Source organism: Lutra lutra, chromosome 5, assembly GCF_902655055.1.
Source record: "Lutra lutra chromosome 5, mLutLut1.2, whole genome shotgun sequence".
Classification (NCBI taxonomy): domain Eukaryota; kingdom Metazoa; phylum Chordata; class Mammalia; order Carnivora; family Mustelidae; genus Lutra; species Lutra lutra.
In genome coordinates, this window is record NC_062282.1 from 105,294,722 (window position 1) to 105,317,553 (window position 22,832).

At 36.0% G+C, this 22,832-nt stretch overlaps 1 protein-coding gene across 2 annotated transcripts in view; it reads right to left on the minus strand.

The window, feature by feature from the left end:
* AP3B1 (adaptor related protein complex 3 subunit beta 1) overlaps window positions 1-22,832 on the minus strand; it is a 348,039-nt gene that overhangs the window by 235,136 nt on the left and 90,071 nt on the right. For both annotated transcript variants that reach the window (XM_047731751.1, XM_047731750.1), the window contains one exon: window positions 14,374-14,449. In XM_047731751.1, the coding sequence (XP_047587707.1) occupies window positions 14,374-14,449 (76 nt within the window). The remainder of the gene's footprint in view (window positions 1-14,373; window positions 14,450-22,832) is intronic.

The following is a 22,832-nucleotide window of genomic DNA, read 5'->3' on the forward strand; positions in this document are numbered from 1 at the left end:
CATCTCAACTGCCTGCATCAAGAACCAATGACTTCTGTAACAATATAAATATACAAATACATAGACACTTTAAAGAAGAAATACAGAGTAGTTTAAGACATATAATAAAATATTTTCAGTAGTTTTCTCTGGCTAATGAGGGTATAAATACTTTTTAAATATTTATGCTGTTCTTTATTTCCCAGGTTCTTATATTAAAATTATACTGCATTTGCAATGGAAGCGGGGGTGAGGGTGGAATAAATGTTATTTTAAACAAGCTATTTCTCCCCTGGCTTTCTTTTCATGGGTCCCCCTACTTCTCCAACCACTACTTTCCAAAGTTCCCTTCACCAAGTCCTCTTCTCTGCCCACTAAAATTCTGGGCTGATCACCATCTTTTCAGGCTATACTAATCTACAATCTCTAAAACTCCTAACATTTCATTCACCTTCTGGACTTAACTTTCACACACTATGGGGGTCAATTTCCCAAACTCTAGCCCTAACTCTGAGCCCTAGCTCCACTTCTATAACTGGACATCATTAGATATCTCTCATCTCAAACTTGCTGTCTAAAACCAAACTTATTTTTCATTGATAAAATGACATTCATGCTATAACTTCCTATTTCCACCAATTTTCCCAGATACCAGAAACCAAAGAATTATCTTGGGCTCTTTCAAATCTACAAAATAACTAGGTCCCATCGTGATTTTTTTATACAATCACATTAATCCTCTCTCACTCTTACTACCCTAAAATACTTCACTATCTCTCAGAAAGGACTTTTTCTAACAGTCTCCTGTTCCTCTCCAAATTTACATCACTGACAGTTTCACAAGCTTAAAACACTACTGTAAAAGTCAGCCGCTCTGAAAGATTTCAAAAGCCCCTGACTGCCTAAGAATCTAAACTGTTGGGCACCTGCGTGGCTCAGTCAGTTAAGCCTCTGCCTTCAGCCCAGGTCATGATTTCAGGGTCCCGGAATCAAGTCCTGCACTGAGCTCCCTCTCTGCTTCTCATTCTCCCTCTACCCCTCCCCCTGCTCATGCCCTCTTTCTCTCAAATAATTAAAAATCTTAAAAAAAAAAAATCCAAACCATGTAACTTAATATTAAATGCCCTCAAAGTTTGCAATATCCCTTTTAAGCACATAAATCATTATTGTTCTACACAAATGCTTTTGACAAAGTAAAAATGTACCACTACCAGAACACTCTCTGGCTTCTCTATTGCCTTTACTCATGTCACACCCCCAACTCAATTCTTTTTACTTTTCACATTCCTCCCAAATTCTAATCACACTCCCTTCCTGAGTCATCTCCTAATACCTGGCCTACCATGTCATCTAATTCTAATTTCCTCTAGAATTTTTTTAATTCACATTTTTCATTTGGAAGTTTCTATGTGCTACGTTTTATTTCTATTAATTTAGTGGTATGTCTACCTATATCCCCATTTCCTATACTCTCATTCCCAGAATATCTTTATATCTATTAATAGTCAAGACTTTGATAGCTACAAAATAAAGTTTAAACTATAGGATAATTTCCTGGAAAAAGATTTTTTTGTTACACACTATATTTAGGAAACTACCAAAAAATATGGAAACTATTAGTTTTATAAATTTATGACACATTTTAAAATATACTATCTGATATTTTGAGCATTATAATCCCAGCTAGCAATTTCCCAATAAGACCTTTCTACAGGATAGCTTAAAAATACTTTAATATGAACTAGTCTTTTTATATTCTATTTCCTTACCTGTCATATTATGGTTTGAGTATTTTGGGTTCTTTATAAGATTTTATTTGTTTGAGAGAGAGAGAGAGAGAGAGTGCAAGTGGGGGGGAAGGGCAAACAGAGAGGAAGAGGAGAAGCAGATTCCCCCCAGAGCAGGGAGCCCAAAGCAGGGGGATGACAACCTGAGGCAAAGGCAGACATTTAACTAAATGAGCCACCCAGGTACTCTGACTTAAGTATTTGGAAATCTGCTGAGTAGTACAGAAAGCTCACAGAATACTGCAGCTAAAATATCTTTGAATGATTTTTACACGTCCCTCAATTTCCTCATCTGTAAAATAAGGAGAGAAGGACCAAATGTTCTCTGGGGCCCATTGTTTCAATTATTCAATGACTACCTGAAGTCAGAGATCCTATCCTAAGGATTCCCCAAATGTTCTATAGAACATTCACAATTCAAAAAAATGTTAACAGATGACAGAAGAAAAAAATCCTATAGTCAAATTCTTTTAACAATATTTGCTGGGAGAGGACTACATGCCAGGGACTACTGCCTTGATGATACAACTGTGAACAGTACACAATCCTTGCCCATTAGAGCTTACTTTCTAATGGGGATGAGGGACAATAAATAAATTTAATATGTGAGATGGTAAAAGAGAGTACTAGGAAAAAAAAAAGGACTCTATGAGAAATGGAAAGTGCTAGGGTGGAGATGGGAGCTGCCCTCTTATTTTGTTTAGTATTTTGCTAGTATGTATTTCCCATCCTTATATTTTTAATCTGCATCTTTATATTAAAAGTGGGTTTCTGAAGGAAGGGGCAAGATGGTGGAGGAGTTGGGGACCCTCTTTCAATCAGTCCCCTGAATCCCGCTGGATAACCACCAGAGCACTCTGAATACTCATGAAATCAGCCTGAGATGTAAGCTTATACATTTCTGAATCTCTATGGGGACAGAGTATCATTAGCCAAAAGGTACAAAGGACAGACTTGGGATCACGCAGAAGGATATCGGAGGATAAACAGATGGGGGAGGGAGCCACCAGAAGCAAGCATTGGAAAGTAATACCCCAATACAAAAGTGCCCTGCACTTGGGGACCAGCGATAGCTTGGGGGCCAGTGGCTGCAAGATGGGAAAGGACTGATAACAGCACTCAAACAAAAAAAAAGGGGCTTAAGGGGCGCCTGGGTGGCTCAGTGGGTTAAGCCGCTGCCTTCGGCTCAGGTCATGATCTCAGAGTCCTGGGATCGAGCCCCGCATCGGGCTCTCTGCTCAGCGGGGAGCCTGCTTCCTCCTCTCTCTCTGCCTGCCTCTCTGCCTGCTTGTGATCTCTCTGTCAAATAAATAAATAAAATCTTTTTAAAAAAAAAAAGGGGGGGGGGCTTAAGGGACAACTGCTGGGACCTGGCAGCAAGAGGCATGCAGCACCTAAGCTCAAGGTCCCAGGACCATTGGCAGGACCTAGAGCAGAATCGAGTCAGTGGTCCCAGGAACAGCAGCCGCGAGGACCGGGCTCACCCAGATCAGTATCACTTGCAGTTTTGGTGTCATGGGGTTACAGAAACAACCAAGGGGCCTTGGCTGACCATTGATATGGTCGCTGGGGGTGCGCATCACCTTTGGGAGTCTGCAGTATTCAACGGAGTTTGTAGAGGGGGAGTCTGTGTGTTCTGTACCATTCAGAGAGGAGCAGACTGTGTTTTCTCTCTGAGGCAGAGGCCTCAGTTTACTTTGCTTTGACCCTCTGAAAAGGCCCGAAAAGCCACCAGAGAACAAGAGCCTGAAAAACCAGTTTCCACAGGACCCAGCCCCTTTAGAGGAGGAAGGGCAACTATACCCAAGCAGGACTGACTGAAAAACAATGCAGCAGGCCCTCCTGCAAAGACAAGCTGAAAAGGGGAAACAAGCAGAAAACACCCATAGGGGCCCCATAAAACTGTAAAATCCTAACACCAGGGGAAAACAGTATATTAAGCTCCTGGTATTGCCTCACAGCCTGTAAATTTCTTAGATACTTTTCTCTCCCTCTCTTTTTTAAAATTCTTTCACATGATTCTTGTTTATTTTTTTACCTACTTACCATTTCAAATAGGTGTTTAATACAACATATTCCATAGTAACTTTGTAACTTGAACTTTTTCATACATACATTTTTTTCTTTTTCCTTTTTTTAATATATATATATATAGATAGAGGCTTTAATGTAGTCCTTTTTTTCCCCTATTCAATACTACCTTTATATATAGAGAAGTTTAAATTTCACTCACTCTGGAAAGTTGAGTTCTCTAACAAAGATAACAAGACAGTGCCAGGAAGAACTGAAATACCCTTCCTCCCCGACATCGAAGGATTACAACCACCTTCCCATCACCACCCTCTTTTTATTTTGGGGTTTTTCTTTTTCTTTTATTGGTCTTTTTGTTTGCTTTCTTTTGTTTTCGTACTTTATAAATCTTACTCTTGGGGCTCATTTTGGCTGGGTTTTTGTTTTTGTTTGTTTTTCTTTTTGGCAGTGACTTCCGATTGCTCGGAAACTTCCCAGGGTGCACCCTGCCTAGGTAGTGGTTGATATTTTCAGCTACACTTCCCCTCAACCACGACTCAACAGAATGACAAGGAGAAAGAATTCCCAACAAAGAAAAAACCCAGAGACAATAGCCTCTCCAGCAGATCTAATGGATATATATTGACACAAGATGTCAGAAATAGACTTCAGGGTAGCAGCTATGAAGACAATAGTCAGGCTACAGGAAACTATTAATGGCAACATAGATTCATTAATGGCAGAAGTGGGAGCACATCTGGCAGAACTTAAAAATGCTATCATTAGATCCAATCTAGTCTAGATACTCTAACAGTTATGGGAAATGAGGCAGAAGAATGAATTAGTGACCCTGAAGACAAACGGAGAGAAAAGAAGGAGCAGGAGGAGACCTGGAACAAATAGCTTAAAATCCATGAAAACAGAATTAGAGAAATAAATGATGCCAAGAAACATTCCAATGTCAGAACTATCAGGATCCCTGAGGGGGTGGAAAGAGAGAGGACCAGAAGATATATTTGAGCAAATTGTAGCTGAGAACTTCCCTAATCTGGGAAAGAAACAAGTAATCGTGTCCTAGAGGCAGAGAGGACACCCCTCAACATCGATGAGGGCAGATCAACCCCCAGGCATATAACACTAAAACTCACAAATTTTAGAACCAAGGAAAGCATTTTAAGGGCAGTTGGGGGAAGAGATTCCTTATGTACAGAGGAAGGAACACCAGAATAATGTCAGATCCGTCCACAGAGACTTGGAAAGGGCTCTCTCAGGGTCCTGGGATCGAGTCCCGCATCGGGCTCTCTGCTCAGCAGGAAGCCTGCTTCCCTCTCTCTCTCTCTCTGCCTGCCTCTCCGTCTACTTGTGATCTCTCTATGTCAAATAAATAAATAAAATCTTTGAAAAAAAAAAAAAAGAAAGAAAAAAAATTCTTAAAAAAAAAAAAAAAAAGATCTAACAATTAAATATCTATGACCCCTACATGGGAGCAGCCAACTACATAAGCCAACTGTTAACCAAAAGAAAGAGACATATTGATAATAATACATTCATTGCAGGAAACCTTAACACTCCACTCTTAGCAACAAACAGATCAACTAAGCAGAAAATCAACAAAGAAAAAAGGGCTTTGAATGATACACTGGACCAGATGGACCTCATAGATATATACAGAACTTTCCACTCTAAAACAACAGAATATTCAATCTTCTCAAGTGTGCAGGGAACATTCTCCAGAATAGACCACATCTGGGTCACAAATCAGGTCTCAACTGATACCAAAAGACTGAGATTATTCCCTGCATATTCTCAGACCACAATGCTGTGAAACTGGAACTCAATCACAAGAAAAAGTTTGGAAGGAATTCAAACACTTGGAAGCTAAAGACCACCCTGCTTAAGAATGTTGGGGTCGGGACGCCTGGGTGGCTCAGTTGGTTGGACAACTGCCTTTGGCCCAGGTCATGATCCCGGAGTCCCAGGATCAAGTCCTGCATTGGGCTCCCTGCTCCACGGGGAGTCTGCTTCTCTCTCTGCCCTTCTCCTCACTCATGCTCTCTCTCACTGTCTCTCTCTCAAATAAATAAATAAAATCTTTAAAAAAAAAAAAAAAGAATGTTGGGGTCAACCACAAAATCAAAGAACTTAATTCATGGAAACCAATGAGAACGAAGACACATTGATCCAAAAACCTTTGGGATATGGCAAAAGCAGTCCTAAGGGGGAAAAACATAGCCATCCAAGCCTCACTCAAAAAAAAAAAAAAAAAAAAAGAAAGAAAGAAAAACAGAGAAATCCCAAATATACAAACTGTCTTTACACCTTAAAGATCTGGAGAATCAACAACAAATTAAACCTAATCCACACAAAAGAAGGGAAATAATTAAGACTAGAGCAGAGATCCGTGAATTAGAAACCAGAAATACAGTAGAACACATTAATAAAACTAGAAACTATTAATTCTTTGAAAGAATAAGATCGATAAAGATTGATAAGACTGATAGTTTTAGCTCTTACATTTAGGCCTTTAACTCATTTTGCCTTTACCATAGTATATATATATGTATATACATAGACATGTATGTGTGTGCACACATACATACAAAATGAGGCTGAGGTCTAAATTCATTTTCTTGCAAGTGGATATCCAGATTTCTAACATTTGTTAAGGACTATCCTTTCACCACTGAATGGTCTCTCACCCTTGATAAAAATCATTTGATCATATTATGTAAGGGTTTATTTCTGCATGCTCTGTCAGGTCTGTCTGTGTCAAATTACCACACTGTTTTGATTACTGTAGCTTTGAATTAAGTTTTCAAATCAGGAAGTGTGAAATTTATAAATTTTTCAAGAAAGCTTTGGCTATTCAGGATCATAGGAATTTTAGGGTAGATTCTTCTATTTTTGCAAATAACATCACTGGGAGTTTGAAGGGAATTACACTGAATACATACTCACTTTGATACTAACATCTTAAAAATACCAAGACTTCCAATCCATGAACAGAGGATATTTTTCCATTTATTTATATTGTCTCTAATTTCTTTCAGCAATGTTTAATAATTTTCAAGGAATGAGTCTTTTGCCCCCTTGGTAAGTTTATTCCCAAGTACTTTATTCTTTTTGAAGCTACTGTAAATGGGACTATTTTCTTAATTTCCTTCTTGGACTGTTCATTGTTAGTGTATAGATGCAACTAATTCTTATGTGTTGATTTTTTTATGCTGCAACTTGGCTAAATTCGTTTATTTTTAAAGTTTATGGTAAAATATTTTTCTAAATATGAAATCATGTTGTTTGTGAACAAAGATAATTTTAGTTCACTTTTTAGTTCCTTGGCAATTTGGATGAATTTTATTTCTTCTTTTTGCCTAACTGCTCTGCTAAAACTTCCAATATTATATTCAACAGAAGAGACAAAAGCAAACATCCTTGTCTTTATTGAAGAAAAAGAGCTTTCAGTCTTTCATCACTAACTATGATGACAGCTGTGGTTTTTCATATATGGCCTGTAGCATTATGTCGGGTCAGTTCCCTTCTAGTCCTTGTCTGTTGAGTGTTTTATCATGAAAGATTATTAAATTTTGTCAAACTCTGTTTCTCTATCAGTTGAGATGATCATGTGGTTTTTTACCCCTTCATTCTATTAATGTGGTGTATTACAACAACTGACTTTCATATGTTGTTCATGTTCTTCTATAAATAATAATAATCTAGATCCAAAAAGCCACATGCATTCTTTAAAGTCAAGAAGAAAAAAAGGAGAAATTGTGCTTTTCTAAATTTTATGGTTTATTTTTAAAAGTTAAACAGTTTTAATTTATAAATACTGGCTAATTTAAAAAGAAAGAAGGAAGGAACCAAAGGAGGAAGGGAAGGGAAGGGAAGGAAAGGTAAAGGGGAAGGCAAGGGGAGGGAGAAGCAAGAAAGACAGATCTTTCCCAAAGGCAACTCTTAAAAATCAGCAACCAAGAATAAATGAAGAAACAGAAAAAGAACTGATCCCTGATTTATATCCCAGAAAGTAACAATGGAGGAAAAATTGAAAGAAAACTCACTAAGGTGTATCACTACTAAAAACTCAGCCCTGCTTATAGAACTGGTGTTGATGACTAACAACATGGCAGAAAAATCTTGACCCTTTAAGCAATTTCCAACCCCAAAACAACAAAAAGATGCCAGCATCAACCACAAGATGAATCCTTGAAGTATACACACAACTGAAACATTTTTGTTAAAGGAATGAAGAGTGGAATTAGGAATGCTCAGAAAGGTTTAGACTAGTATGTTTATTATACATTAACTGGAGATAGTAAAGATTATACATTATTAGTTTCTTCTTCTTATATGGACTTTCTCATTTTTCCAACAATCATAATGTAGCATTTGTCTTTGGCTTAAGATCTTTTAAAAAAATATTTACAGGGCGCCTGGGTGGCTCAGTGGGTTGAGCCGCTGCCTTAGGCCTGGGTCATGATCTCAGGGTACTTGGATCAAGTCCCACATCGGGCTCTCTGCTCAGCAGGGAGACTGCTTCCCCCCATCTCTCTCTGCCTGCCTCTGCCTGCTTGTGATCCCTCTCTCTGTCAAATAAATAAATCTTTAAAAAAAAAAAATTTTTACAAAAACACCTAGAACTCTGAAACTACTTTTAATTTTTTTAGGATCAGTAATATCCAATCAAATACTCTGGAACATGTATGACTATGAAATAACATAAAATAATAACTATAGGAATTTTAAGACTCTCATCAAAGAAAGGTTCAGATTTGCTCATTATCCTTTAACTACAGAGCCAAGTAAACTAATCTGAGGAAGACCTTCAAGATCTAATGCTTGCTAAAAGAAAATACATCAAAGATTCAATACACTGGGGATTTCAATACAAATATTCCATTCCTCCAAGGACCCAGATAGTCAACTCATCGGTATTTTAGCTAAAAAAGCTTATTACTAATTCACTATGTGAAACAACACATTTCGAATTCTCCTTAGTCCACTACATTTCACCAAGCAAGGATAAAACATGGACATGTGCTATAAATGTTAGACACATATTTTTCTTCTATACATTATTAAGAAAAATAATGTATGAGTGCTTCAACTTGAGTTCTGCTGTGTAATAAGTGACCACAAGATTTTGAGGTAGGCAGCTTTTCTTCCCTAAGAATGTTATGGCACAAATGAGACTTTACTTAATACATGAAACACTGGAAACATTACTTCATGATTCTAAGTCTCAGATATCACCAAAGATCATAAAATAAACTGTATCATTATGGTTTCTCAATGTTAGATGTTGCTAAAAAGATTCTCTAGTAAATCATAGGACTACCAACTATGAAAGATACAGATATGCATTGCCAGCACTTTGACATATTTTAGAAAATAATGTGGTTAAATAACCAACATTTAAAATTTTGGCAGATTAAATTCAGAAATCTTTAAATGTTTTTAACTATGATGAAAAGACCTGAAAATTACTCTGCAATTGTATAAAGTGACAAAACTCCATTTTCAGGGCTCATGATACATAAATTATAAAGAGAAATTTAAATTTAAAATTTACATTAAGAAAATACAAGTCTGGGTGCCTGGGTGGCTCAGTGGGTTAAGCCTCTGCCTTCGGCTCAGGTCATGATCCCGGGTCCTGGGATCAAGCCCCACATCGGGCTCTTTGCTCAGCAGGGAGCCTGCTACTCCCTCTCGCTCTGTCTACTTCTGCCTACTTGTGATTTCTCTCTGTCAAAGAAAGAAAGAAACAAAGAAACAAAGAAAAAAAGAAAGAAAGAAAGAAAATACAGGTAACTTTGAAGCCAATATCAAATTCTGACTGACTGACCTCCAGGAAACTACTTCTAGCCAAAAGATGTTTTGAAATGATATACACACCCAAACAGAAAAATTTCTAAATGATTTTAAAAGCTTCCACATAGAAATATGGTATTACCTAGAAATCAAATTAAAAGCTGGACAAAAGTAAAGGTGAATGAATAATTGCTCTAAGAGCTCACTGAAAAAACTTTAAGTAAAATAACTATTAGTTACTTAATAAAAGAGCAAATAGCAGGGGCGCCTGGGTGGCTCAGTGGGTTAAAGCCTCTGCCTTCAGCTCAGGTCGTGATCCCAGGGTCCTGGGATCAAGCCCCGCATTGGGCTCTCTGCTCGGCGGAGAGCCTGCTTCCTCCTCTCTCTCTCTCTGCCTGCCTCTCTGCCTACTTGTGATCTCTGTCAAATAAATAAAATCTTAAAAAAAAAAGGGGGGGGGCAAATAGCAAACAATAACTGCTTACTGAAAATTGAAATGTATCACTCAATAAACAGTACTCAAAAACACAAAGTATTTTGAGAAAGCAGTAACAAAATAATAGAACTTAAAATTAAACATAAAAACTATAATACACCTTTGAGAGAAATTAAAGATGACCAAAACAAGTAAAGAAATAGAACCATGATCATGAGTCATAAAGCAAAGTACTGTTAAAATGTTAATTCTCCCCAAAATTGATCTATAGAGTTAATGCAGTTCCAATATAGAGCCCAGTAGGCTTTTTCTCCATATAGAAAATGAGTTAAAAATATCTGAAAATAAAATATAAATCTCTCATAACTTCCTGACAATGTAATTATCAACCCAGAAAGTCCAAGCACAGGATACTGAAAAACTGTTAGAGATAAGAAGAGAGTTCACTGAGAAACCTAATGCAGTACACAGAAAAGTCATTTGTTTTCCTATATGCCATTAATAATTAATATTAAAAATATAATGAAGAAGACAATTCAAAATGGCTACCAAGATTTAAAAATACACAGAAATGAATAAGGAATGCACAAGATCTCTATGATAAAAACTACAAAATATAAATATAATGTTACTGAAAGACAAGGAAGGAGGGATGAAAGCTAGAATGGGGAAGGGAATATATTAATTCCATATTATCCTAATCAAAGTTTAAAAACAATTTTTAACAGAACTTGAGAATTTGGTTCTAAACTTTATCTAGAGGATGAAACTTTCACTTTTTATGCCTCAATATTATTTGAAAATTTATATATATATTTACATCTTGTATAATACATCACACTTGTATAACTTGTATAACAAGTAAAGAATAACTTCTTTCACACTTATTGAGATGTAACTGACATATAACATTGTGTACACTTAAAATAAGGTATTACTGTCAAGCCTCTTAGAATAACTATCACCTAGAAAAGAAGGGATAACAAGTGATGACTAGGATGTAGAGAAAAGAAAATCCTTTCTACTACTGGTAGCAATGTAAATTGTTACAGCCACTATGGAAAACAGTATGGAGGCTGCTCAAAAAATTAAAAATAGAACTATCATATGATTCAGCAACCCCATTTCAGAGTATATATCCAAAGGAAATAAAGTGCTATCTCAGAGATATCTATATTCCCATGTTCACTGCAGCACTGCTCGCAGTGACCAAGATATGGAAACAACCCAAGAATCTGTCAACAGATGAATGGATAAAGGTGATAGATACATAGATGTAATGGAGTATTATTCAGCAATGAGAAAGAAGGAATCCTGCCATTTGCGACAAAATGGATAGATCTTGAGGGTATTATACAAAGTGAAAGAAGAATTTTCAATTACTGATCGTTCTATAGTTAAAAAACCAAATTTGAAATTTACCTTTATGCAAACTTCTTAATGAGAGACAGTCTATAAGTACTAGGCATATATGGCTATATTTATATTTCTTTTTTTTTACATTTCTTTATGATACATTATTTATACCTAAATTACATTTTTTATAATCCAGATTATGAGAATATCAATGTTTATTTAACAGTTTGAAAGAGTAATTTCAAAAATTACCAAATGCCACATTTCCAGATTTAGGAATTTCCACAGTATCCTCAGATTTAGTGAAATAATTTTTCTTACATGGAATGTAAAAGCCAAAATTTAATGAAATTAAGAGCAGTGCTTGCTTTATATGGTAGTGAGAGATTGTAACCTGCAGGAGAGCAAGCTGAAACCATGCAAAGCAATCCTGATAATCAATTATAACTCTTGCAATCAATCTTTGACTTTTAAAATTTTTATAAAAATATTAAAACTCTCTCAGTTATAATGTATAGGAAACTGAAAAACAGTTAAACTAACATTTATTTAGTACCTTGTAATTTAGAATATCAGAAACACTGAAATTAACATAGCAAGAGTAGTCCGAATGGGTTTGCCTATTTTCACCATGTAAGATACAGAGCAAGCATCTTTCCTATGTTTTAGTAAATTACCAAACTCCTGTCCAAATTTGTATCACCTTCCAACATTTAATCCTTGGCACTTCCAATATTATAAATTATCTTCCAGAGTTCCTCTAATGTGAAGTTTTTTTGGCACCATTTCTTTCTCTTGCATATCTTTATCCTTTCATCACAACCATTTCCCTTACTTATGTTGAAAAGCTCACCTTTACTACATTCTTCCAGCTACATAAATTAGAGTCTCTCAAAAAATGGCTGTGTCACCATTCCCACTCTTGGCCCTTTCTCTATAACTCCATTTACATTCTACCTGATTTTCATTTCCAATGTTACCACTTTTTTTTTTCTTTAAGATTTTATTTATTTGTCAGAGAGAGAGAACAAGCAAGGGAAGTAGGTGGCAGAGGGAGAATCAACTCGATTCCAGGATTCTGGGATCATGACCTGAACTGACGGTAGAATGGAGGTAGATGCTGCCTGAATCACCCAGGCATCCCAAGTATTAACACTTTTATTTCTTTGCTGCATTTTCATCTTTGCTGACCAAATCTCTCATTATCCATTTTTATAAAATGTCAAGTGAGTTTCTCACTGGGAAGCAAGGAGGGAACACAACTACATGTTTTGCTGTCTGTACATAAACCAAGTAATGTACACAGTGACAAATCAATAAAAGACTTTGAAAGAAGTGACATGACTGGTCACTGATCATGATGCATATTTGTTATCTATACAGTGAGTTTTGAATTTAAGAGTTACTGGTGAAGTTTGCACATTATGCAATTACTCTGTTAATTAGCCCAATAACTGAAATTTGAACCATGTTGTTGTGGGATTGGTATTATTTAACTCAACTATGTTAACTGAAATCTGTGTGTTATCAAAGCCATGTAAGGCAAAAACTACTTGTCCAGAAATGCAATTATTTATACGGCTTAGTGTTAACAACTGAAAAATTTACAAAGAATCTATGTAAACATGTCCCCTACATTACCAAATGACATAAACCTGAATTTAAGAATCAAATAACCTACAGGTATTCTACAGATACAGTTAGTCCTTAACTTTTATAAATCTGATTTTCATAACAAGTCATTTTTTAACACAACATATTGAAACTGATAATTACCTTTCATAAAGGTGATTTGAATTTAATATGTCAAGAAAAGAAAGGAGATTTCAAAGTCTCATTTGGTAGCATTTCCTTCTGGAAAATAGTATTGTTTCAGTTGTGTTGTCACATTATACTGTTTCAGTTGTGCTGTCACATTATTATAAGAGTTTATTTGTGCAATTATACAAGTATATTACATTTTGACATTATATAAAAATATGTGGGAAATAAAATCAACAATGGTAGTGATAAAAAACATAGAAGCAATGAGAAACAAAGGTTTTATGAATTTAATTCCACTGAGAAAAAAATCAAAACTCTTTAGCATTAGACTATCACTGAATTAAACAGTGTTTTTACTGTGAATGAAAAAAAAAAGTGTGCATACAATACAAACTGCAAAAACATTTTATTAAAAATTGTATATACAATTAGGAACTGCATTATATTTTTAGCTTACTGACAACTGAACTCCTCTAATAACTTATTAGTAAATTGTTTAAATTTTACATTACAACTGGAAACTGGTTAATGTTCTTACACGTACTAATATTCATTAGAACTTCTATGATACAGGGCATCTGGATCACTCAGTCAGTTAAGCATCTGCCTTTGGGTTGGGCCCTGATCTCAGGGTTCTGGGATCAAGCCCTGCATCGGGCTCCCTGTTCTGTGGGGAGTCTGCTTCTCCCACTCCCTCTGCTCCCACCCCTGCTTGTGCTCTCTCTTTCAAATAAATAAATAAAACTAAAAAGAAAAAAAAGAACTTCTATGATACTAAATTGAATAAAACATTGTTATTGGTAGTAAGGGAACTTGAAACACAGAAGAATGCTCACAATTTTTAGGCCATTAAATGACACAAGAAAATCCTTTCACTAATCTAGACTCCCTCCACGTAGGAAGTCAAAATAATGTTGTAAATAATGTTATTTGGTCTTTAAAATGATTAGCTCTTTCTATCTCAGAGGAGAAAAATCTTGATATTAGAGATGGGGAACTTAGAACACAGAAAAGATGGAATTAAAACTCAAGCTCTGAAAAAAAAAAGCAAAACTCAAGTATTGGAACTGTGATACTCAAAAGTTCTTCCAAAACATTTTGGACAGGAAATACTAAGTTAATATAAAGGGAAAATGAGATATTTGACTTGGTACTAAATATATTATTTAACATATATTTAATATAATCACTACATGTCCCTTTTCCAAAATTGAAATTATCTATTTTACCTACCCCAACAATCCGTTTCATAGCATCCAATTTAGCAGAATCTTTGTTGCTTTCCAACATTTGCTTTAGATCTTCATTCCTATATAAAAGAAAAGAAAAAAACCTCCATATTTCAATTTTTACATTATATAGTTATTAAAATACAGTTCTTAAAAATTAGAAATAATGGGTGCCTGCGTGGCTCAGTGGGTTAAGCCTCTGCCTTCGGCTCAGGTCATGATCTCAGGGTCTTGGGATGGAGCTCTGCATCGGGCTCTCTGCTCGGCAGGGAGCCTGCTTCCCCCTCTGTCTCTGCCTGCCTCTCTGCCTACTTGTGACCTCTGTCTGTCAAATAAATAAAAATAAATAAATAAATAAATAACCCTGTCTTTAGAAAAAAAATTAGAAATAATGAACAATATTCCAAAACTTCATTCTTAAATATAATTAAATATATATTTTCATCTACTCTACAAATATTGAAGTGCTACATTGCAATGAAGCCCATCAATCATACAAAAATATAAAACTGTACCTCAGTTCTGGGCTAAATATCTATGTGAACATAGGCATAAAGATTCTCCTATCTAAAAATCTCCTCTGCATAATCATCAAAAAGAAAAAAGAAAAATTCTTGAATTACCACTAAAATATTTTCATAAGCCAAAAAGTAAGAATTTTCTTTTCTCAAGAAAGAACACTCATCAAGAAAGTCTCACTCAAACCAACCCTTTTTAATCCCTACCTCTCCTCCGCCAAAAGAAAAAAAAAAAAGAACTTGAACATGAGGGCAAACACCCAGGGATACTCCCTAATCAAAGAATTATGTAAAGGCAATTTTAACACTTGAATGAGAAGACAAGGTGATGAACCAGAGTAGTTAGTTAGTAGTAAGGATGAAAATCTAGGTAGGATAGATGCAAGAACTACCTACAAATTGAAATCAGTGGGATGCAGTGACGGTGAAGAATGAGACTGGGGCACTCAGTAAGGATATTCTGTGTTTCCCATTTGGACTGACCAAGCAGATGACAATGCTACCATGTAAGATAAAATAGACACTTCCTATTTCCCAAAACTAATTGCTATATAAACATCCTTAAAAGTGCAGAACAAAAACTATCACTACCTTACACAGAAAAACTGAAAAAAAGAAAAACGTAAGAACAATTTTTTTAAAGATTTTATTTGAGAGAGAGAGACAGACAGACCACAAGCTGGGGTAATGGAAGGCAGAGGGAGATGGAGAAGCAGGCTCCCCACTGAACAAGGAGCCAAACACTGGACAAAGGCACAGGCAGACACTTAACCTGACTGAGCCACCCAGGCAACCCCCAAACCGCAACAAATTATTTTGCTCACAACTGATCAGATGCTCCTATCCTAAGTGAAACTTCTCCCAGCATATTCTCCCAACATATTCCCCCTAGCTAAAGAAAATCTGTAATTTGCAATCTCTAATCATTTTTCCTTCAACACGAAAGGACAGATTTTTAAAACAGTTATATAGCTAGGCAAAGAGTTCTCACACTTGACACCAAAAGTACAGTCCATAAAAGGGAACACCAATAAACTGGATCTCATCAAAATTTAAAACTTTCTCCCCATTAAGAGGAAGAAAAAGAATAGAGACTGGCGAAAATATCTGCAACCATATTGCACATATTGCACATAATTGATAAAGGACTAATATCCAGACTATATTTCAAATTTCAAAATTCAACAGATAACAAAAAAAATTTCAATTAGAAAAGGGACAAAGACATTGCTATGGATTGAACTGTTTCCTCAACCCCAAAGGTGACTTTACTAGGGCCTTTAAAGAGATCAGTAAGGTTAAATAAGGTCATAGGGGTAGAGCTCTAATCCACTAAAAATGGTGTTGTCCTAAGAAGGGAGAGAGACATCACTGGTGCACACCCACAAAGAAAAGGCCATGTGAGAACAGAGAAAGGTGTCAATCAAATGTAAGCCAAGCAGAGGCCTCAAGAGTAATCAAACCAGGAATTCCAGTATCCTGGAAGAACTGTGAGAAACTGTGAGAAGTAAATCTCTGTCGTTTAAACTACACAGTCTGTATTTTGTTAAGACAGCCATAACAAACCAATAGTTTTTGGTACCCAGAAATGGAATGCTGCTATAACAAACCTAAAAATGTGCAAGTGGCTTTGGAATTAAGTAATGGATAGAGGCTGGAACAGTTTGGAGGTGCATATTTAAGACAAAAAAGCCAAAAAACAAAAAAGCCTAGATTGCCTTAAAGAGAGTGTTAGTGGGAATATGGATGTTAAAGGTGATTATGATGAGATCTCAGATGGAAATGAGGAGCATGTTATTAGAAACTGGAAGAAAGGTAATCCTTCTTATAAAGTGGAAGGAACTTGTCTCCTAGTTTTCTTCTAGTGTTGTATGGAAAGTGGAAGTTATAAGTGATAAACTTGGATATTTAGCTGATAAGATTTCTAAGCAAAGTATTAAAGGCACAGCCTGGTTTCTCCTTGTTTCTTATGATAAAAGTGAGAAAGATAAACTGAAGGAAATGTTAAGCAAAAAAGAACTAGAACTTGAAGATTTGGAAAATTTTCAGCCTATCTTGCAAAATATAAGAACTCATCATCGGACCTTTTTCAAAAGTGTGGCTAGAAAATTATTTCACCAAGATATCGTGGGTACCAACTCATGAATATAATCAGGTGACAGAGCAGAAGCCAGAGAGAGATGGGATTATACCACAGAGACACTGCCAGCTTGGAGTAAAAGGGAGAGAAGAAACAAAATGAGGGAAGTCTGTCGGACTTCGGGATTCTACATGACAGGACAGCATGAGGACGCAGAGAGATATCAGCCACTGGTACACCAAGGAGAGAGGCCTGAGAAGAAACTAAACCTGCCTTCAGTCTGATGGTAGACGTTTAGCCTCTAGAACAGTGAGAAATAAATTTCTGTTAATCAAGCCACCCGTTCTGTGGCATTCTCTGATGGCAGCCTTGGCAAACTAATATAGACATCAACAATTCACTAAAGGAGATACACATTGCGAAAGGCATATGAAAAGATAATTGCATTACCTACTAGGGAAATACAAATTAAAACAACAGCAAGATATAACTACATATATATCAGAATGGCTCTCATCTAAAATTTTTAAAAAATGGGGCACCTGGGTGGCTCACAGTTGGTTAAGCACCAACTCTTAATTTCAGCTCAGGTCATGATCTCAGGATCACGAGATTGAGCCCCGCACTGTGCTCTTCGCTGGGTGTGCAGCCTGCTTAAGATTCTCTCTCCCTCTCCTCCTTCCCCTCCACCCACTCTCACATGCTCTCTCTTGAAAGAAAAAAAGAAAGATTAAATTACATTTAAAAACAGTAACAACACCTAATGATAGTGAGAACAGAGAGGAACTGGATCACTCATTTACTGCTGGTAGGAATTTAAAGGGTTATAGCCACTCTGGCAGTTTGGACAACCAAGTAATTTCACTATTGTGTATTTATCTCTGGGAAATGGAAACTGATACACAAAAACTTGCACACAGGAATTCATAGCTGCTTTCATCCCTATTAGCCAAAATGGAAACCCAGATGTCCATCAACAGATGAATGGTTCAGCATGGAATACCACTCATCAGGTTAGATAAACTACTGATACATAAGACAACTCTGATTAATCTCCAAAGAAATATGCTGACTGAGAAAAGTTAATTCTAAAAGGCTAAATACTGTATTATTCTATTTATATAATTGTGAAATAACAAAATTATAAATTATAGAATAAAAAAATAAATACAAATTATAGAAGCAGAGAAAGATCAGTGGCTGCTGCACATTAAGATCAAAAAAAGGGAAGGTGGTAATAAAAGGGCAACACGAGATGGAACAGTTATGCATCTTTACTGATGTGATGGTGATACATGACACAAAACAGAAGAGAGGACACACACACAAGTAAGTACAAGTAAAGTCTTAAGTTCAATCTAAAAAACCAATTATATAACAATTAATGGTTCATTTATAAGAAGACAAAGAACCCAATCAAAAATGAATGGTTTAAAAAAAAAAAAATGGTCAAGTGGTGCCTGGCTGGCTCAGTGGAACATGTGGCTCTTGATCTCAGTTATAAGTTCAAGCCCCACCTTGGCTGAAGGGATTACTAAAAAATAAAACCTTAAAAAAAAAAAAAAAGAATGGTTAAAATATGTGAAGACATTTCACAAAAGATCAGGAATGCCAGTAAGCATATTAAAACCCGCTTAAGATTATTAACTATCAGGAAAATCCATATTAAATGAGATATCATTACACACACAATGGAAGAGCTGAAATTAAGAGAATGACAATAACAAATATTGCCAAGGCTCTAGAGAAATGAGAATTCCCACATATTGTTGGTAGGACTGTAACAACAACAAAAACACACACATACACACACACACGCTTTGGAAAACTGGGTGATTCTTACAAATTTAAACATAAGCCTATCATGTGACCTGTCGATTCCACTCCTCAGAGAAATAAAAACATATTTCCACATAACAACTTACATGAACATTCATAGCAGCTTTATTAGTAATAGTAAAAAACTGGAAGAAATATAAATATTCATTGGTAAAATGTGACTTAGCCAAACTGGAATACTACCCAGCTATGAAAACTAATTACTGATAGATGCAACACAGTGGATGAATTCTTAAAATCATTATTCTGGGTGAAAGAAGTCAGATTGATTTAATTCATTTAAACTTACAGAAAAGGCAAACTAATCAAGACTGAAAGCAGATCAGTCATACCCCAGGACCATGGAGTAGAGGAAGAAATGGAGAGCCAAGGAATGTAAGAAAACTTTATTTCATAAGATGGTGGAAATGTTCTGTATCTTCTTCACTATGGTGGTGACTTCACTGGTACAGATATCTGTCAAAACATCTAATTACCATCTTTGGGTGGATATTTTGTTATATGCAAATCATGCCTCTGTAAAGTTAAGAGTAAAAACATTCATAATGTTTTATTCACATGTGTGAATAAGATGCCGAGTTCTCCTAAAGAAGACCAAAAGACATAAATCTACTTCTGAGAAAAACATTATGAGGGATCAGATAAGCCACCACTTTACGCTCAGAAATCAATTAAGCTTCATTCATGCTTACTCAAGAATTTAAATCACTACATATTGTATTTTAGTACATCAAAGCAAAATCTTCTCAAAGAAACTAAAAGGAAACTAAGACTGTATTACTACAAATTATAATTAACTACTTACAATAGTTATTAGTTTATAATTAGCAACCTTTCAACTTTTCACAACTGCAGAAAAAGGAAAAAAACTTATGCCACATGACTACTTCATGAAACAGTTCAATCACCAAAAAGTATGAGAAACCTGGGTGGCTCAGTTGGTTAAGCAGCTGCCTTCAGCTCAATTCATGATCCCAGGGTCCTGAGATCGAGTCCCACATCAGCCTCCTTGCTCAGTGGGGAGTCTACTCCTCCCTCTGCCTGCCTCTTACCTTCTTTGTGCTCTCTCTCCTTACCTCTCTGACAAATAAATTAAGATCTTAAAATTTAAAAAAAAAAAAGTATGAGAAACCCTTGCTTAGGTCTATGAGTAAACCAGAAAAGCTTCTTTAACTATACATAGAAATCCCGGACACAAAACTACTAACTAGTGTTTGTACACTCTACGAATTTAAGCCTCATGTAGGCAGTAAGCACTTATCAAGAATGAATGATCAATCAGATGTTTTTACAGACTAAGTTGTATATCTTCCAAAATTCCTATGAAGTCCTAACCCCAAAAATGTGGCTATTTGGAGACAGAGCCTTTAAAGTGGTAATTAAGCCAAAATGAGATCAGGATGGGTGGACCTTAATCCAACATGACTTGATGTCTTTGTAGGAGATTAAGACACAGACAAAGACAGACAAAGGGATGACCAGGTGAGGACACAGCAAGAAGGTGGCCATCTGCAAGCCAGGGAGAGGGACCTCAGAAGAAATCAGAACTGCCCATTTTGATCTTAGACTTACAGCCTCCAGAAATTAGGAGGAAAAAAGTTTCTTTAAGCCATAGGTTCTGTGTCTTTCTATTATGGCAGCCATAGCAAACTAATATGGAAGGTAAATGTTACAAATGGTCATTACATAAAAACATAAATAAACAAATAAATACTAAGTACATTTTTTCCAAAGAGTAGAGGCAATGAAATTTATTATGAAAAAAAAAAAATTACTCTTCTTTTCGAAGCAGCTCATAAAATTAAATACAATGGTGACCACTAATGGGATACAAAAATAGTTAAATAATTAAAATAGTGACTTTTCTCTAAATTTACAGTTAGAAAATACACAAGTAGTAGAGAAAGCAATACATAAAAACTGTATCTGAGGATATACAACTACCAAATAATAAAATACCATAAATATTCACTGGATTACATTTAGAATCCCTTCTTAAAACTAGTCACTCTTCTACACTACAAAGGTAACTGAAAGGGAATATTAAAAATAATACGCCTGGGTGGCTCAGTCAGTTAAATATCTGCCTTTGGCTCAGTTCATGATCCCAGGGTTCTGGGATCGAGTCCCACATTGGGCTCCTTGCTCAGCGGGGAGCCTGTTTCTCCCTATGCCTACTGCTCTCCCTGCTTGTGCTGTCTCTCTCTGACAAATAAATAAATTCTTAAAAAAAAAAAGAAAAGAAAAGAAAGTAAGTTTGCTTCAATTAGAGAAGTAGACATAGAATATATTTAAAAAAAAAAAAGGGGGCGCCTGGGTGGCTCAGTGGGTTAAAGCCTCTGCCTTCGGCTCGGTCATGATCCCAGGGTCCTGGGATCTAGCCCCACATGGGGCTCTCTGCTCAGCGGGGAGCCTGCTTCCTCCTCTCTCTCTCTCTCTCTGCCTCCCTCTCTGCCTACTTGTAATCTCTGTCTGTCAAATAAATAAATAAATGGAACCACACGAGAGGTTTTTTTCCCTATCTACTTTTTGTTATTTTCTTTCTACTTTTTATTTTTGTCTTTGACTTAATGACCATGTATACTTCCATAAATGAAAAATTTAAACCCTTCCTGAAAAAATCTTAAAAATCTTAGTGGGGTAAGAAAACAAAAAAAAAAACTGAAATAATTAGATAGGGAAAAAAAAGACTATGTAATCACATATACACATATCAAAAGTAAAAGAAAGTTCATTTGCTCATGTCTGCCCCCCTTACACTTTCCCCCAGAGCTCTCCAACACTGTTCTCTACCAGTGTTAGAGAAGTGAGCAATGAAGAATAACAAAGCACCAATTTTTAGGACAACCCAATCTCTCCAATCCTAGGAGTAATTTTATTCAGGGCCTAATGGAAACTTGGTTTATTCCTTTTAAGCTTGAGATACCAGAGTCCCCTTCCCAACAACTTTTAGGTACTGACACACACTCTCAAATTAAAAGTAAGAAAACAAGATCCCAATATTAAAGCCAAAGGTTTTGCAGATCATGTTTAATGTAGTCTTCAACAACAAACATAGTATCTTTTGTTTTAACACAGGCCGATAGTAAGTTTGAGGTTCAGAGAAGATACTAGAAATACCCCAGGCACTGCTTCAACTTGAAGTAATATTCAACTTCACACAGGTATATCATGAAAACTATTGAAAATTCTGACATAAATTACATTATTTCTTCTCAAATTCCTCTTTGTCACCAAAACAGTAAAGGCTTGGGAGAGTAAAAACAAACACTTCAGGGACACCTGGGTAGCTCAGTCGGTTAAGCCACTGCCTTCGGCTCAGGCCATAATCTAGGGTTCTGGGATTGAGTCCCACATCGGCTCCTTGCTCAGCAGGGAGCCTGCTTCTCTCTCTGCCTCTGCCTGCCTTTGCTCTCTCTCTCTTTGTCTGTCTCTATTTGTCTGTATGACAAATAAATAAATAATCTTTTTAAAAAAACAAACACCTCAAAAAACAAAACAAAACAAAACACACCTCATTTACCCTCAAAATAAGTACATTTGTATAGGGTCATTTTAGGTCTACCTCCTTCCTTATCTGGATTCAAATATAGCCAATTAACATGTATCACTCAGTTCATTAATCTTAGAAATTAAGAAATTCCTTCTGCTAAACATTAAGAGAGTTGATTCAAATAATGCTGAATTGGCAATACTTTCACTGACAGGTGAAAAACAATACTTGTTTCAATTGTTTTGTTTTGTTTTGTTTTTAATTTACCTGCTTTTTTATTTACCTATTGACCAGCAGCTTTCCAGCTTTGAGTACTAGGATACCAGCTTTATTTTTACATAAGTGACATCTTGTGGTAATAAGTGGTATAACTTTTCGTTTCATTTTCAAAATATATCTTTTTATAGTTTAAAGGAAAATATGTAACTGGAATTAGAGAAAATCTTACTATTACCAGAAAGACACTCTCATCAGCACCAGTAAAAAACATCACCTATAATCAAAAAGCAAAATGTTACCAGTTATACATAAGA